At 41.9% G+C, this 18412-nt stretch overlaps 1 protein-coding gene across 1 annotated transcript in view; it reads left to right on the top strand.

Annotated features, from left to right (window-relative positions):
- Positions 1-17999, top strand: part of LOC122042842 (sm-like protein LSM3A) — a 32489-nt gene extending 14490 nt beyond the window's left edge. Inside the window, exon 3 of the mRNA XM_042603174.1 lies at positions 17698-17999. Coding sequence (XP_042459108.1) covers positions 17698-17778 — 81 coding nt within the window. The 3' untranslated portion in view covers positions 17779-17999. The remainder of the gene's footprint in view (positions 1-17697) is intronic.
- Positions 18000-18412: the final 413 nt, after the last annotated feature.

The following is an 18412-nucleotide window of genomic DNA, read 5'->3' as shown; positions in this document are numbered from 1 at the left end:
TCTATTAATGTCTCTATATAAATATCTAAATATTTTATTACAGGTATACTTAAATAATTTAATTAGTGATTTCTTAGAAAATTTTATGAGGAGAATTGTTTAATGATTATGAATTGAATAAATAATTTATTTATTTATTTTTATTTATTAACCAATTTATAGTAAATTTTATCTATTAATTATTCTCTCTATATATATCCAAATTAATTATTTTAGGTTTACTTAAATAATTTAATTTTTGATATATTAGAAAATTTTATAAGAAAAATTGTTAAACGGTTTATTATTTGAATAAATAATTTAAATTGTTTATTTATTAACTAATTTTTAAAAATATATAATTTTAGATGTTTTAAATAAATTTAGTTTTAAAATTATATATAAATAGTAATTTTTATTATATATTTACAAAATATATAAACACTAACTATGTAGATATATATTATATAAATTAATAGATAATTAATTAAATTGATAATTAATAATATAATTATCATATTTATTAATTAAAAATTTAATTTTATTAATTTCTATAGTTATGATTTTTTAAAATTTTAAAACGCATAGGTAATGACACCAAAACAATAGTCTTATGATCTAGCTTGGAGACATGCACGTTGATTAGGAAATGGATTTCTTTGACAACGTTTGCATTGTGATATGGTTGGATGTGGTGGTAGAATCACATGCCTAAAACAACATCTTGCTGGTGGATATCTGGATGTCTAAATGCCTAAAAGTTTCTCGAGAAATTCGTCGTGCAATTAAAGACGAACTTGATTGCAAAAAAGAATTAAAGTATAAACAACAACAACGTGAAATGCTTGATAGGTGGAGCTCTAAAGAACCAGTCTTTGATGAATTTGAAGGTTGTGGTGAAGATCCAAATGATGATGAATTTTTAGCAGCTCGTAGTGCCTTTCGAACTCAATATGAATATGAGCGGCATATGCAACATAGTGGTGTTATAATTGGTGCTATTGGAAATGGTTCAGGTGCTAGTGGAAGTGGCTCAACTACTGTAGTAACATTGGGGAGGAGTGAAAGTATTCATGTTACTTCAACACAAGGTGGTATTGGTTATTTCTTTCCTTCTATGGGACGAAGGCGTGCAGTTGATACTGCTAATATTGATCCACTAGCATTCCCAGACCAAGTTAGCAAACAGATTAGTATTGATAATACTTATACGAGGAAGAATACGAAATCAATAGGTTAAAGTATTGTTAAATTTTTTTTCATTTCAATTGAATTCCTCCTGATACAGCAAATAACACATACTACCTCAGCATGATGTCCAACATTCAAAAATCTAGACCTGACATTCAACCTTCGACTGCATAAGAAATTGCTGGTCTGTATTTAGATGAACAAGTTGAGGAAATCAAAACTTGGATCCTATCATGCAAGAAGCAATGAAGCTTATGTGGGGTTATATTAATGTGTGATGGTTGGACAAGACCTACACGGATAAACATTTTTAATTTTCTGCTATACTGCAATAGAAAGGTGATTTTTCATAAATATGTTGACGTAACTACAGATTATCATGATGCATCTTATATATATCATTTAATGAATAACGTAGTTCAAGAGATAGGTGCAAATTATATAGTGTAGGTAATTACAAACAATGATGTCAACTTCAAAAGGGCTGGAAAATCATTTGAGCAATAATATTGAACATTATTTTGGACACCATGTGTAACACACTATTGATTTGATGATGACAGATATTTGTAAACTCAATATAGTAAAGAAGGTAGCAAAAAAACGTCAATTGTTAACAAAATTTCTTTATAATCATCATTAAGTTCATGGATCAATGAGGAAATTTATTAATGGGGAGATTTTACAACCAGGAGCAACTAGGTTTGTAACTTACTTTCTCCTATTAAAATCATTGTTTCAGAAAAAAGTCGGATTGAAGGCCATGTTCACTTTTAAAGATTGGGAAACCTCTCGATACTCTAGTTCTACCAAAGGGAGGTATAAAAAATTATTATATCAGCTAGATTTTGGGACTATATTTAAGATATTCTTATAGTAGTAGAACCCTTGTATGTCGTTCTACGGAAAGTCGATATGGACAGGAAGCTATAAATGGGTAACGTCTACCGTCTAATTCATGAAGCAAAAGAGGAAATTAAGAGGAGTCTACAATTATCAATCCTTAATATTATATTGATATAGTCACTACAAGATGGGACAACCAAATGGGGAAACATTTATTTGGCAGGTGCGTATTTTTTATGATAAAGAATTTTTAATATTGTTATTAATAATTATATATGCTTAATTGTTTTAGGTTATTATCTCAATCCAACATATCAATATTGTTATAATCTTGCCACAAATGAAGATCTATTAGTAGCCCTCAGAAATGTAATATCAAGATTAAAAAAAAATAGAGAATTAGCTGTTGAGGCTATTAATGAAAGTTGATTATTTCGAGAGGGATATGATTCTTTTAGCGATTCTTTTGCAATGTCATGCAGATGTAAAATGGATACAAGTAAATATAGAAATTTTTTTTACTAATTATTATCAACAAATATAAATACTATTTTAATTTTATTCTTATTTATCTTACAGTTGAGTGATGATTATAATATGGAGGATCAACCCCAAATTTAAAAAAGATTGCAAGTACAAATTCTCTCACAGACGTCTTCAAGTGGTTGTGAAAGAAATGAGTCAACTTTCTCTCATTCATACAAAAGTACGCAATTGTCTTTCTTATTGTTGCTTGGAGAAGATGGTCTACATTCATTATAATATGTGTCTTCAATTAAAAGCGAAGAACAAGAACAGGAAAAACAAGAGTTTAGTGATGTAGATCCATTTGATATTGGATTTGTCCAAATTGAGAATGATCCAATGATTGATTGGTGGAGCGCCGTTGAGGCTGACAATCCTTTGATGAAACTAGAGATCCACCACAACCATCTCAATTTCTTACTCAAGAGATTGAAAAAATATAAGCTAGAGGAGATGTCAAGTGAAGAATATAATGATGAGGTTTTTGACCAAGAATTTCGATTTTCCGGATCACGATCGTGACGTTCTCAAACATCTTAACCTCAAACTCAACTAAAGTCCGTAGATAAGACAAAGGTAAAACTCTTGCAATTTTTACTAAATAGAAATGAAAAGTTAAAACCACTCAATGCAATCGATGAGCAAGAATATGATGATAGTGATGAAATATCACCACCTTCTGACATTATAGTCCGATGAGAAGTTCGAAATGATGATAGTGATGTCAATAGCAGTGCAATTACTAATGGAAGTGATGGCAGTAGTGATGCATCTGGTGGTTGTAGCACTTATGTTCCCCCTACTCCTGTACCGGAGCCTTGGACATGTGAGAAAGATTACACACATACAACCCAAGATGATGATCATGGAGGTAGAATTATTAAAACTCAGCATCAACATCGATTTAAGGGTGACAAACAAAAGAAAGCTCATAATTATCAAGATATGCGAGAGAGTTTATCTGAGATTGATTTTGATCGAAGTTTATTATACTCTCAACCTTCTTATTTACTTCTGATGCATCATATGGTGATCCATCATATCAGAGTTCAGGGACGTATGTTTATTCTTATCCTATGTCGGTACCAGTTCCAATTCCAGTGGTGCCAGTTCAAATTCAACTTTCAGTGGTCAATCAAGACATGCTGTTGGATATGTGGAGAAATCAATATCAACACAATAATTCCACTAGGCGGATTCCACATCATCAACATAAATTACATAATAAATCATATACTATAATTCCAACACAATAGCATCAAATTTAAAATGAGTTCAAATTTACACAACCAATAAAACATCACATATTTATTCTACTTCTTTTCCATAATTTTCAACAATTTGTTCTTCATCGGACAAACTTAATATTATCATTGTGATCCTCTTCTTCGAATGCAAAATTATTCTTGTGAAGTTCTTTCACTCTAGAGCTTCTTTGGATTATAGATTTTCATCCGCTCCACTTGCTTCACATAAGTGGAGTTGGAAGCAAACTTAGTTCGGAACTAAGTTAAGTCGAAGGTGGGTTAGCTAGAAGCTAAACACTTGACATAAGTGAAGTCCTAGTGGGACTTGTCAAACCTAGTTGTGAACTAGGCAAGGGAAAGTCCAAGTTAGTCAAGGGTTGACCGGACACTTGGTAAAGAAGTCTTAGCAGGTCAAGGTTGACCGGATGTTAGGCAATGAGAAGTCTCGGCAGGTCATGGTTGATCAAATGCTAGGCTAAGGGAACCTTAGACTTGCATAAGTGAGCTAGGGCTGGTCCTAAGCCAAGTGATTGGGAAGGTGGCTAATCGATTGGGAGGTTTGTCATGAAAGGCTTGGTGAATCGATTGGGAGAAGCTGATCGAATAGGAGGTTCCTCGTGAAAACATAGCTTGGTGAATCGATTAAGTAATTGATTTAGCTGGAAGCCAATTGATTAGGTAATCGACTGAGAGCTATTTTTGCGAAATAGAAAGGTTGGGAATCGATTGGGTAATCAATTAAAATTTTGTCGAATCGATTGGTATGACTCACCAATCAATTCGGGGTTTGAAAGAGTCATTTTGTAGGTGAACGATTGGATACTGACGTGACAATTGATTGGGGAAACGTTGGATCTATTGGCGGCGTTGAGCAAATCCTAGAAAAGGTTTTTTGCGAAGGATTGAAACACGATTCTTGACTACCAGTTCTTGAGCTCTCGGAGATAAGTGTTGTTGCATTTTCAAGGCATTAAGTGACATTTTCCATAAGTATTTTTCACGCAAGAAAGCAAGCAAAGCAAGATTCAAGTATTGTAAAATCATTTTTGATTTTGATTTGTATTTGCTTCTTCTCTTGGTGTATTCTCGTATTTGTGCTTGTATGAGGCTTTCTGCCTCCAAGGAGGTATTCACCTCAAGGAGCTGAGTGTGAGGAGTGGATCTGGTAAGAATGGGGGACCCACAGATGGGGTCCCATCCGAGCGGAACCAGAGATTACCCAGCCAAAGGTTTGGGTTTCCGACGCCAAAGCAGAAGAACCGGAGCCGAGTGGCCGAGCGGAGGTGTCCGCTCGGCCGAGGACAGAATGGCCGAGCGGGGGTGTCCGCTCGGCCGGAATCGTGGCGAGGGAACAGTGGTTAGCCGAGCGGCCTATTCGCTCGGCTCGGGATATGATATGTCAGCAAAGGCATGATGATTAGACTGTACGCAAGATGTCACTATTAAAGGCCCCACCTTCACGTCACAGAAAGGTTGATACAGTAGCAGTATGGTCTTATGGATGCCCTTCTGACAGGCCCACACCTAGGCATGGTCGAAAGCAGGTGATTGTATCAACAGTATGGTCTTATGGATGCCCTTCTGACAGGCCCACACCTAGGCATGGTCGAAAGCAGGTGATTGTATCAACAGTATGGTCTTATGGATGCCCTTCTGACAGGCCCACACCTAGGCATGGTCGAAAGCAGGTGATCGCTTCGATTGGTGTGCCCAGGCTCCTTCGAGAGGTCTATATAAGGCCTCCATTTCTTCAACCAGAGGTACACAAGTCTCCATTTTCTCAGCCACTTTCTTATTCCTTCGCCTAACTTGGCGTCGGAGGGCGTCAGCCGGACACCCCCGCTCGGTTTTGGCGAGTTCGGAGCACTCGAGGATCCAGCAGGAGCGCCACATCCCAGCGTCCATCGAGCTCAGGTTTCAGTTGGCGCCGTCTGTGAACGCACCTACATCCGAGACGGAGAGGCTGGAAGACTACATACCGTGGCACTCTCACAAGAAGAGTTTGACGCTATAGTCGAGGCGAGGGCAGCTAAGACAATGGCGCAAAGGAGAAAGCACAGTCGAGCGAGCGACAAAGAAACAACCTCGGCGGTAGGCAAGTGCACCGCCGGAATATGTTTCAACAGAGGGTTCTGAGGCACTCTTCCGTACTCCCCATAATCGCGCCCGCACGGGAGCAAGGATCTTCATCCGACGAGCCTCCGTTCGATCATGGGCAAGCTCCCTGCTAACGCACCGCTCGAGGTGTTCACCACGGCGCCTCGACGCCATACATCGGGATCCGTTACCAAAATACTATACACCACCGCCGATCGGAGCTTACAATGGGACGACCGACCCCGACGATCATTTGGGGAAGTTCGACAGCATCGCCACCTTGCATCAGTACTCCGATGGCGTAAAGTGCCGGGTATTTCTCACCACTCTATCGGAATCTGCACATAGGTGGTTTCGGAGGCTGCTGGACGACTCTATCACTAGTTTCTAGGAGTTCCGAAAGGCATTTCTTCATCACTTTGCGAGCAGCCGACGTTATCAAAGGACAAGCGTCAACCTGTTTACCATCAAACAAGAACCAAGAGAATCTCTCCGGGCGTATATACAGCGATTTAATCAGGTAGCGATGGATATCCCCACAGCCACCTCGGAGACAATGGTAAACGCCTTCACGCAAGGCCTCGCGGAAGGGGACTTCTTCCGCGCGCTCATTCGCAAACCGCCCAGAGACTACGACCACATGCTACACCGGGCGAATGAGTATATAAATGTGGAAGAGGCGGAGACTGCCCGACAGAAGGAAACTCATGCCGAACGTCCGGCCTATGCCGAACGGAAGCAGCTCGCTGCCCATCAGCCACCAAGAGGACCAAGAGTTGAGGCATCCCGGGCACATCATGCGAAGTCCCCGGTGGTCCAAGAGGTAGCAGCCGAGCGGTCTAAGATGAAGAAAAAGAGGGTATGGACCCCAATGTTTTGCTCTTTCCATAATACTGACGACTGTCGGGGCCTGCCTTCAATCACCCATTCCGTACGACGGGGTGGCCCTCGTCGATCGCCTTCACCCGGCCGATGGCAGCGACATCAAGAGTCCGGTCGGCGAACATATAGAAGATCTCCCGAACAGCGTTTTCCTCCAAGGCATGAAGATCGCTCTCGAAGGTCCAATGAGCGACCTAGGCAGTCCGCTCGGGAAGAGAACAGAAACAACACATCCCGGGGAGAAATCAATATTATTACGGGTGGGCCGACCGGAGGAGATTCACACAGGGCGAGAAAGGCAAGCGCCCGGCAGCTCAGAATCCATGAGGTGGGTTGCAGCCAAGAAAAGGCGAGCGGACCCGAGACCAGTTTCGGGACCAAGAATCTTGAGGGAGTTGAAGTGCCGCATGAGGATGCCCTTATCATCAAAGCGGTGATAGCCAACTACACCATCCACCGTATCTTCATTGACACTGGCAGCTCGGTCAACATCATCTTCAGAAAGGCCTTTGATCAACTACAAATCGATCAAGCCGAGCTGCTGCCCATGACAACCCCCCTCTACGGGTTTACGGGCAATGAGGTTCTTCCGGTCGGACAGGTAAGACTGGCTATCTCCTTAGGGGAAGAACCGCTCCGGAGAACGAGGACAACAAACTTTGTGGTGGTCGACTCCCCTTCATCCTACAACGTGATACTGGGGCGACCGGCGTTAAGCGAATTCCGAGCTGCTGTGTCGACGTTCTATCAGAAGATCAAATTCCCGGTCGAGGACAAAATCGGTGAAGTACGAGGAGATCAGTTAGCCGCTCGGAAATGCTATGTGGAAATGGTCCGAGCCGAATCCAGCGTCGCGCGAAAGGCTCCACGGATCGAGGTACACGCCATAACCGAGAAACCTCCTGCTTTAATTTATGATGAAAAGGAGGAGGTTCAGATCCATCCGAGCCGATCGGAGGCTACCACCTTTATTGCCGCCGACCTGGAGGACGAACAGAAAGAAGAAGTGGTCAAATGCCTCCAGATGCATCATGACGTCTTCGCTTGGTCGACGCATGAGCTGCCCGGTGTCTCCCCTAGCATAGCCCAACATAAGCTTCACGTTCGGCCGGACGCTCGGCCAGTAAAACAAAGGAGAAGAGATTTCAGCGCCGGATCACTAAATATCCGCGCCGACGAGCTCCGTCGTTAAAGATCGAGAGCCGCGCCGACCGGCTATAAATATCCGCGCCGACGAGCTCCGTCGTTAAAGATCGAGAGCCGCGCCGACCGGCTATAAATATCCGCGCCGACGAGCTCTGTCGTTAAAGATCGAGAGTCGGTCCGGCGACTATAAATACCCCGGGCGGACGAACGAATATCAGAGAATAAGAAACCGCGGAAACCACAAGTATTAAAACATTAAGGCCCGCTCAGGCGTTGATCCTTCGATACTTGGCGTTTGTTGACTTCACACAGGATAGATACGTGCAGAGTGAGTAGGCCCTCCCGCTCGGACTTTGTTTAATGGGTTAAGCTGATTGGCTGCGTGACGAAGAACACTTAGAGCATGACTGACTCTAAGCATAAACATTAAGCAAACAGAAGAATATTATGGATAATGATCAGAAAGACGCAAGCAAAGACATAATTACATTAAAGGGAAAGCATGCCGGACGGCAAGTACAAAAAGTTGCGCTGGGCGTAAGAAACGCAAAAACAAGATAGAGACGAGGAACACTATTCACTCGGGGTCTTCGAAGTTGAAGAAACTGTCCGGAATGTCGTCTGTCATGGCCGCCAGATCGGAGGCGAGAATGTGCATTCCCGCAGGAAGGTGGCCACCCTTCTTTAAGTAGGCCATAGTGACCTTAACGGCCTCGGCAAAGGTTGAAGAGACGCTGCCGCCAAATTTCGTGCCGAACCTCTCCGAGCGGAGGTAATCTTGACGTGCAGCAGCCAGACGACTCGGCTCCCCTTCCTTGTACTTTCTGAGCGCCGCCCGGGAGGCAATTAGTGAATCTTGAAGAACTTTCTGGTCCACCTCCGCTTTAGTGCGTTCAGCTGAGCGCCCATCCCGTTCGGTAGTTAGTTGGGCTTCTAGCTCCTTAGATCGCTGATCTAGGGCTCGGACTTCAACTTTCATCTTGTCCGATCGCGATCGCCCTCTTCTTCCGGCCACTGGCGCGCTTCACGTCTTCGTCGCGCTTCTTCACCACGCCTTCAAGCCAGGTCGGCGGCCTTCATCTGCTCGGCCTCGCGGGCTTGTTTCTCCCGCTCGGCCGATGGACCCCGAGACTTGGAGCTTTTCCATAAGATCCTCCAGCTCGGCCAGCACATTGCTAGATTGCTCATTGATCTTGTAAGGGAAATAATAAAATCAGAACAGAGGTGGCGTGGCGGGAAGAAAATGAACCCACCGGTGGCTGCTGCGTGTGATTATCGCCGAGCTTGGGCGTCGTGAGGCCACCAATCTGGGCGTCCTCGAAAAGTTTGGCGGGCGGACCCGTCGAGGTTATTTCATGAACGGGGCTTGATGGCCGATCGGCAGACAATAAATATTCCTCCGACGGGAATCGAAGGGTAGTCTTGATGGTCGGGTGGTAGTAAACACTTCCTCGGCCCGATCGCTGGCAGGGACTCCCCATGGTTGAAGTTTGACCGTCGTGGCGACGACGAGTCCTCGGAGGAGAGCCGAGGTGCATGCGGTGGGCGAGGCCACGGGGTCCTGATCTGCGTGCGATCTGGAGAAGCGATCTCGATCGGCGCTGCGGTTCGCCCTCTGAGGTCGGCCGAAGTTCCAGTGGTGGATCCTCGACCTGGGGGACTCCCAGCTCGGCGGGGGCCGAGAAACATGATCCGCCTCAACCTCCGTTAGGCGGGTTGGGTAACTGCTGTTTGGCGATGCGTCCCCTCTCTGTATCTCAGGGCGGTGGGGATAAGACCCGCTCGTGAGTTCTTTTCGTAGCCGCCTCGATTTCCACGGCCTTGATTTCAGATGATTGGTAGCCTTGGCGCCACATGACTTCAGCTGCAGTGGAAGAAATTAAAATCAGTTAGACAAAAAGGCGAAGGGAGTAAAGAGTCTTTACCCGTGCGGTGGGGAGATTGACCCGAACGGGAGATAATCCAAAATGTACAACACCCCTTGAGAAGCAATGGTCGATTTTGTACCGCTGACCGGACAAGCAATTTGCCGCATGAAGGTAGGATTGTACAGATTCAATTTGAGCTCATTTGGTCGGCCTGATCCGCCATTCGTCTCGAATCTGGCCGCTCGGGAAGCCGTATATAGAAGAAGAACTCCCTCCAGTGCTTGTTGGAGGTCGGCATGTTCTCAAAAAATTTGAAGCCTATTCTACTTTGGAAAATAAAAGTACCCAACTCGGATTGTTTGGGGTAGAAGAAGTAGTGGAATATTCTGGGGTCAAGTGAGATACTGTGCAGCCTAAAGAGGACGACAATCTCGCTCAGTAGCCTAAAGGAATTCGGCACAAGTTGGCCGAGCGGGATGCGGAAATAATTACAAACTTCCAAAATAAATGGATGAGTAGGAAATCTAAGGCCGCCCTGGAATTGGTCCAGAAAAAAACAAATAGTACTGATCGGCGGGTTATGGGGCCGGTCGGTCGAGCCGGCTATAACTATTTCATGGTCGTGCGGGATCCCGTAGGTCCTAACAACGCACCGGGCGTGCTCCTCATCTAACCTACTCTCCATACTCATATACCACGGACCGTAAACCTCGGTAGCGGGTGCAGAAGTGCTCGCCATGACTAAAGAAGGGAAGGAAGCCTAGCAATACTCGGAAGCAAGGGGACGAGAGAAGAGAAGAAGCTTACTTAGGGAAGATCAAAGGAAAGAAGCCCAGGAACTCGAAAACCACCGGAAAGCAAGCACTGGGAGTCGCCGGAGTAAGCTAGCAGCAGGCACAGAGGACGCGCGATGAAACAGAAAGTGCGGCGTGAAGGCCACAACGAGGGCTTTATACAATCGAAACCGCTCAGCCTCGTCCGTCGGATGAAGGGCACCAGAGACGAGGTTATCATCTAGCCGTTTATTTCAAAACAAAGGGCGTCCCATCGTACGGAACGTCACCGCCACTAGAGACAAGCCACGTGGCGCTCTGTCACCAAGCGCAATTAATGCGCCCATACCGCGCATGCTTCGGCTTAATGAAAAAGACTTGCACGATTTTCGAGAGGATTTAGACAAGCAAACATCCACGTTGGGCGCCAAGGCATACAAAGCGAAGAGCCGGCTAAATTTGCATGAGGGCGAGCGACTCAAGGATGTCGGCGATAAAGGCGGCGACCGCTCGGACACGATCGGTCGGACTCCTCCTTGACTAGACTTGAAGGGAGGCAAGTGATCCGCGGTAAGAATGGGGACCCGAGATGGGGTTCCGTCCGTGAAGAGATTACCCACCAAAGGTTTGGGTTTACGCCAGCGGTAAGAACCGGGCCAGTGGCGGCGGAGGTGTCCGTCGGGAGGACAGAATGGCCGGCGGGGTGTCCGCTCGGTCGGAATCGTGGTGAGGGAGCAGAGCCGAGCGGCTATTCGCTCGGCTCGGGATATGATATGTCAGCAAAGGCGTGATGATTAGACTGTACGCAAGATGACACTATTAAAGGCCCCACCTTCACGTCACGGAAAGGTTGATACAGAGCAATATGGTCTTATGGATGCCCTTCCGGGAGGCCCACACCTAGGCATGGTCGAAAGCGGTGATTAAGTAGAAGTATGGTCTTATGGATGCCCTTCTGACAAGCCCACCCCTAGGCATGGTCGAAAGCAGGTGATCGCTTCGATTGGTGTGCCCAGGCTCCTTCGAGAGGTCTATATAAGGCCTCCATTTCTTCAACCAGAGGTACACAAGTCTCCATTTTCTCAGCCACTTTCTTATTCCTTCGCCTAACTTGAGCGTCGGAGAGCCGTCGCCGGGACACCCCCCCCGGCTCGGTTTTGTTGCAGGTTCGCCGGAGCACTCAAGGATCCAGCATGGAGCGTCACATCCCCAGCGTCCATTGAGCCTGGTTCGGACAGGATCAGTATTTGCTTCTTCTCTTGGTGTATTCTCGTATTTGTGCTTGTATGAGGCTTTCTGCCTCCAAGGAGGTATTCACCTCAAGGAGCTGAGTGTGAGGAGTGGATCTTTGGATTATTCACCTCAAGGAGGTGGATACCAAGTAAAACGAAGGTATTAACATTGCTTCGAGTTTTCCACTATAACAAATCATCAGCGAAGCGATTAAAGTTAATCACTCCCCTTCTAGTTCTCTACATGTCCTAACAAGTGGTATTAGAGCGAGACCTTTCTTATTTGGACTAATCGCTAAAAGGAACAAAGAACTAGAGGAAGAAGAAGTTAAAGATTTAAGCCCTAATTTCAACGAGTTAAAAGACTAATCATCAAGGGAATTCAAGTTCAAAATGGAGTTTAGAGATTGATTCAGATACGACATCAGAGCACCTCCACCATTCGGAATTGTAAGTTTCGACCTTTGGAAATCAAGGGTTGAAAATTTTTTCATGATGGAGATAGAGCAATGATTTGTTCTAATAGAGGAATTTCAAACTCCAACGAATAGCAAAGGGAAGCTCCTCAATAAAAGCAATTGGACCAAGCCAAGGAGCAACTAAAAAAATCTGAGGCTAATGATAAGGTAATTAAAATTTTAGGTAATTTATTGTCTAACAATATCTTGTGCAAAATAGGAGATTACAAGAGTGCAAACAAATTATGGAACACTAATTCCATGAAGATCCATCTTCAATGGAATGTAACGAGAAAGACAAAGAGAGAAACTTTTTGTTTCAAATACAAGAGGATTTGGAGGTTAAGAGGTGCTTAATATCCGAGGAGGAAATTGAAGAAACATCCACCTCAAGGATTGAGGGGGAGAGATTTTTGACATCGGGACAAGAACAAGAAGAAGCCTAATCATTCGTAATCAATGTGAAAGATGATGGTGCCATCTCTGCAAGTCAAGAAAGCATAAATTGTGAAGGTATATCAATTTTGTACATTAAAAGTAAAAATTATATTATTTGTTGAGTGTTGAGAAAAAAGACACTATAAGAGCAAGTGTTCTAAATTGGAGAAGAAGAAGATTCAAGTGACACCCAAATTGAAGGGAGAAGCCAAAGGAAGCCTTAATCTTGATATGCAAAGGCAAGGAGCACATTGTATGCTTCACATGCAACTAAAGAGCATTACTAGAATCAATGTCCAAAGCGAAGGCTTAACAAGGGAGGAAGCTCAAATCAAAAGGGAGCTTCTATAAGTAGAATTAAGGTACCATTAGTTAATGGTAATTCTTCATTTCAATATAACAAGCATGCTAGAAATAAATTTTAAGATTTTAGAACATGTTACCATGAAAATAGGAAGCATAATCATCCTAGGGAAAATTACAAAGTATTTCATGCTAGAACCATCTTACCCAAGAATAGGAAGGTAGAAAATGGTTTAGGTAAGAAACCAAAATAATCTATATATATACCTAAAAGGACATATCTATGGCAAAAATAAAAAAAAAAATCCAAATTTGAAGGTTTAAGGATAGAACATCAAGACTTGATAAATTAGAGAAAACTCTTAAGAAAATGACAAATAAAGTTATAGGATCAAAGAAGCAAAACCTACGCCAAAATAGACGAGTTCTTCAATCGCCAGAGAGATTTGTGATACAAACCAAAAGCCAAGGAGAATGTGCTCTCATACCATAGAGTTCCATATAGTTATGGAACCAACTTAAGGTTTAGGAGTCATGTCAAGATTTCAAGGGAAGTTATCCTAAAGTTAACCTTGAGAAGACTAACATGATTAAGGCTTTTAAGAAGCCTATGAAAGTGGGAAGTTATCCCAAGAGTTGACCTAGAGGACATTAGTGTGACTAACACTTCTAAGAAGTCTAGGAAAGTTATTAGGAAGGTATTAGGGAAGTTATCTCAAATGAATACCTAGAACATCCAAGGAGCACTAATTGATTTTGAGTTCTTACGTGTGTGTTCTAGAAGAAGTCTAGGAAAGTCATTAGGAAGGTATCAAGGAAAGTCATTAGGAAGGTATCAAGGAAAGTTATCTCAAATAAATACCTAGAACATCCAAGGAGCGCCAATAGATTTTGGGTTCTTATGAGTGTGTTCACCCTAGATGAGTTTAGAGTGTGCCAACTCTAATTGGAAGGGTAATTAACTCAACCACGGTAAAGTTGACACTTTCGGGAATTTTCAAGGTATTGCGACACTTTAAAAATGAGAAGTAGATTTTCTCTTAAAAGAGTAAGAAAGTGTCAATAAAATTTGAAGAATTGAGCTTGATTAAATTGACACAAATAATATTGAATTCAAAGAAATGTAAAGTTGAGATTTTGACATTTTTTTTTTGAAGATGAGGATAACTTAGGTTATTTTTAACTTAGCTATTAAATAATGATACTTAGAAAATCTAGGTATTTTTTTATGCTAAACTTGCCATGTCATCATTTCATATATCTTGCATGGAAAATGATACATATCATTTATACATCATTTAGGTCAAAGATATGATAGATTTCTTTTTGAAAATATATATTTAATGTATGTTATGATCATTATCACGTATTATTTTTAATTCCTTGCAATAAAGGACAATTACATTAATTGACATCCTCGGTAGGATGATCAAAGCTAAATTGCCTAGTTAGATATGCATGATCTTTTAGTTTTAGGGAAAAACTATTCTACATCTCACAAGACTATATACTTGACTTTAATGTGTTTTTGAGACACATTAGATATAAGTGAGATGCTCATAAGATGAACAAAATTTAAGATGTTAATTTGGTGCATCTATTTAAGTTTTAGTATCACAAAACAAATGATTATGTAAAGTTAAATCTTGGGAAAAGCATACAAGTCATGTGTATTTAGCCCAAAGATCATGGTTAGAAAATTATTTTCAAATCATTTCAAAATCATTTTGGAAAATCTTGATGAAGTCTATCTTTTGATAGGAGTTACCATTGATTAAGTGGACACTAATTCAGAGTGAAACATTAAGGTTTCAATAGTTTCCAATTTTGTGTCAATCTTTGAAAATGAGATATGTTTTCATAAAAAATTATTTTCCTCAACATAAGTAGTGTCTACGTAACATTTTGTCTTTTCGAAAATCGTAGAATTATTTGTGAGTTTCTGTAATTGAATATGAAATTGAATTTAGAAAATCAGAAACTTAAATCGATCAAGTTCTTCGGACATGGTTTAATCGATTGGGTGATCAATTGATAATGGATTTTTGACTCACCGAAACTCGCTGGATTAGTTGATTGATTGAGAGGGGCATAATCGATTGGAACCCAACTCCAATCAATTAGCATGACTGTAATTGATTGGTATCTGAAACCAATCGATTGACAATGTTATTTTCGACTGAAATAGTCTGCTTTCAGTGCATTAACCCATGTTTAGTTAACCTGACATTCCCTAACTCTCTAAAATATTTCTATAAGTATATTAGGGTAATTTTCTTGGTGAAAATGAAAAGGGGGAGGTTTATGGTGAAATATGTGGAGTTAAAGGGAGGTTTAGATTTAAGATTGAATGTTTAAATCTCATGACTTGGTGTTGAGTTTTCCTTAAGATGTAGGAACTCAAAATTATTCTTGGTGTAATGATGGAAGTTAAAGTATGCTCTAAGGGAGAGGTATTCCTAAAAGACATAATTTTTTTAAGAATTAGTAGACAAATGAATGTTTGAAACCTTTATTGTAACGGATTATATGCTTAAGGTTAAGTATAGGATACAATGAAAGGTGTGAGACTTTTATTGGGTCCCTTTGAATAAATCGACTCTCGGTGAGAGTTTTTGATGAGTGTTAAAGGGGGAGAAAACATGGGGTTTAAGTTAAAAACTCTCATTTATGCTTTGATATGAGATGAAGATGAAAGTTGGGCTAATGAGTTTGCCTAACTTAAACATATTATCAATCGAAAAGGGGGAGATTGTTAGCGCGATCTATTTTTGGTCAAGGTTGACTAAGCTCGAGTTGACTTGAGCTTAAGTTTTGATGTTTGGACAATATGTATGAATGAGAAATCAATGATGTCAAGGTTGATTGGAGACTTGACTGACAAATTCTTAATTGGAGGTTAGGCATGGTGAAGTCCTAATTCGAGTGTTAAGCAAGGGGAAGTCTAACAGAAAGGTTGACATGCGGAAAATACAAGTAGGTTAAGGAAAATCGGATACTTGGTGTGAAAGTCCTAGCGGTGCTAGGCAATAGAAGCCCTAACTGCAATTAGGCAAATGAAAGTCTAAGTGGATCAAGAAGGATTGCAAGTTAGCAAAGAGAAGTTCTAACTAGAGGTTAGACAAATGAAAGTCACGAGAAAAGGGAAGACCCGACAGATCATGGTTGATTAGTTGTTGGGCTAAGGGAACACTAGACTTGGATAAGTGAGACAAGGTTGGGCTAATCGATTGGGAAGGTGCCCAATTGATTGGGAGGTTTGTCGCGAAAGGCTTAGTGAATCAATTAGGCTTTTTCGCGAAAACAGAAGATTCTTAGATCGATTGACTGCTTGATTGAGAAGCCCTCTTCGCGAGAATAGATAGCTGATCAATTGGGAGGTTCCTCACAAAAACAAAAGTTGGTGAATCGATTAAATAATCGATTCAGCCGAAAGCCAATCAATCAGGTGATTGATTGGGAGCTGTTTTACACGAAATAGAAAGATTGGGAATCGATTGGGTAATCAATTAAGGCTTTGCCGAATCGATTGGTATGGTTCATTAATCGATTAGGGGAAAAAGAGTTGTTTGCAGGTGAACGGTCGAATGCTGACGTGACAATTGATTAGGGAAAAGCTGGATCGATTGGCAGCTTCGAGTAAACCCTATGCCACCGGCGGTTGCGGACGTGTCACGGGAGGCGTTCGGCCGCACTGGAAGTGGCGTCGGACGAGTCCGTTGATGTCCTGTGAAGCTTCTGGTGGTGTCGGAATTGTCGCGAGACGCGTCCGATGTCGCCGGACGTGTCTTGCGATGCTTCCGGTGGCTGCGGACATGTCCTGTGATGCTTCTGGCGGCTGCAGACTCCTCTTGTGACGCGTCCGGCGCTGCTAGAGATGCCCCACAACATCCGGGATGTCAGAAAACTAAAAAAAAAACTTACCAGTTAGAGACGAATAGGTGAATGCAGACCTTCCGCCGCGGTGAGAAGACAAAGATGCAGACCTTCCATGGCGGTGAGAAAATGAAAAGGCAGATCAATTAATGATTTATGACTTTAGTGATATCAGACTTTTAAATTTAAAAGCCCAAAACACGTAGTGTACCGTGATGCGCCTAGCAGCGCCCAAGCCGTCTAGGCTAGCCACCTTCCACCTTTCTGGTGTGGCTGGCGGCTGCTTAGGCATTTAGAACATTGGTATTAAATATGGGTAGAGGAAATACATAAATACTCATAACTGAAAACTGGGTCATTACAATTTCCTCACTTGAAACATTGGTTGGCATCTCTATGAATACAAAGTTCCATTCATATAGTGTGGCACATAATTATTCCTAATTGTAGGAATAAGAAACTCTATTCAACGGTGGCTTCATCATAACAAGCAGCTCTTCTAATTGGAACACCAACTCGTGTTCAAGACTAGATGTATACAACAGCCAGTCCAAATAAAAGAACTGCCTTCTTATTCAGGAGGCCAAATTTTGAATTGGAAATACAAGTTCAACTGCTCAAGTTAATTATAATTCCTTTATTAGTTTTCTCTTCTGTCTTCTTCTGTCTGTAGTGTATATTATACATAGTAATTCTGGACTGTCATGGATCATGTAGGTTCGACTTTCTGAAATAATCCATGTTGCATTATTATGTGTCGTAAATGCTGTTACTTTTGATGAGGCCAAGGCACTATGAACCTTAAAATTAACTTTTTACCTTTTTGTTAAAAACAGACAACCAGGCGAACGGTGCCATTTCTCTTTGTTCGAGGTGATGGAGTTATTTTAGTTTCTCCACCTTTGCGGACGGCCTGACAACTTAAGAGAGATGTTTTTAGTGATGCACCAAGTTGTGGTCTGTGACTGCATTAACTAAATTATTTTCAATAGTTGTATTGGCCACGAGATCTATCAATATATCTGGATGGTTAAGGTTGTGATTTTTCTTTGAATACCTCCAGTTTATTTGAAACAACGGGATTTGCTTTGTGTATGGATATTAATGAGCGATGAGAGCCTTTGATGCCAGAGTTTCATTGAGCTTGCATCATGCAGTTGTGCAACATGTGATTATCTTTGCTCTGTGATCAGTCGAACCTTGGCAAAATTGGAACAAGAATATTAGAACTCCAAGCCTACGAATTCCTTCTCAATTTCAATTACATCTTGGTGGGGTTTCACCATAATTTTATGGGACACATGGTTTGCCTTCATCTTTTGTAGGCACGGCAAATATAAATTTTGAGCTTACAGGTCTTGAAAATTTTGAATGTGCCAACAGAGAATATTGTTAGACTGACTGTTCAACACTCAAGAAATAATGAGAAAGAAGTTTATTTTGTTTTGTTTTGTTTTTTTTAAAATATGACTCCATAAATTGCCTAATTTAGGTCGATGACATTTTTGATCATGCTGATCTTGGGAAAAGGTTCAACCATTGTGCCTCTCC

This window comes from Zingiber officinale, chromosome 2A (genome assembly GCF_018446385.1).
Source record: "Zingiber officinale cultivar Zhangliang chromosome 2A, Zo_v1.1, whole genome shotgun sequence".
Classification (NCBI taxonomy): domain Eukaryota; kingdom Viridiplantae; phylum Streptophyta; class Magnoliopsida; order Zingiberales; family Zingiberaceae; genus Zingiber; species Zingiber officinale.
This window is presented reverse-complemented; position numbering and strand designations above follow the sequence as displayed.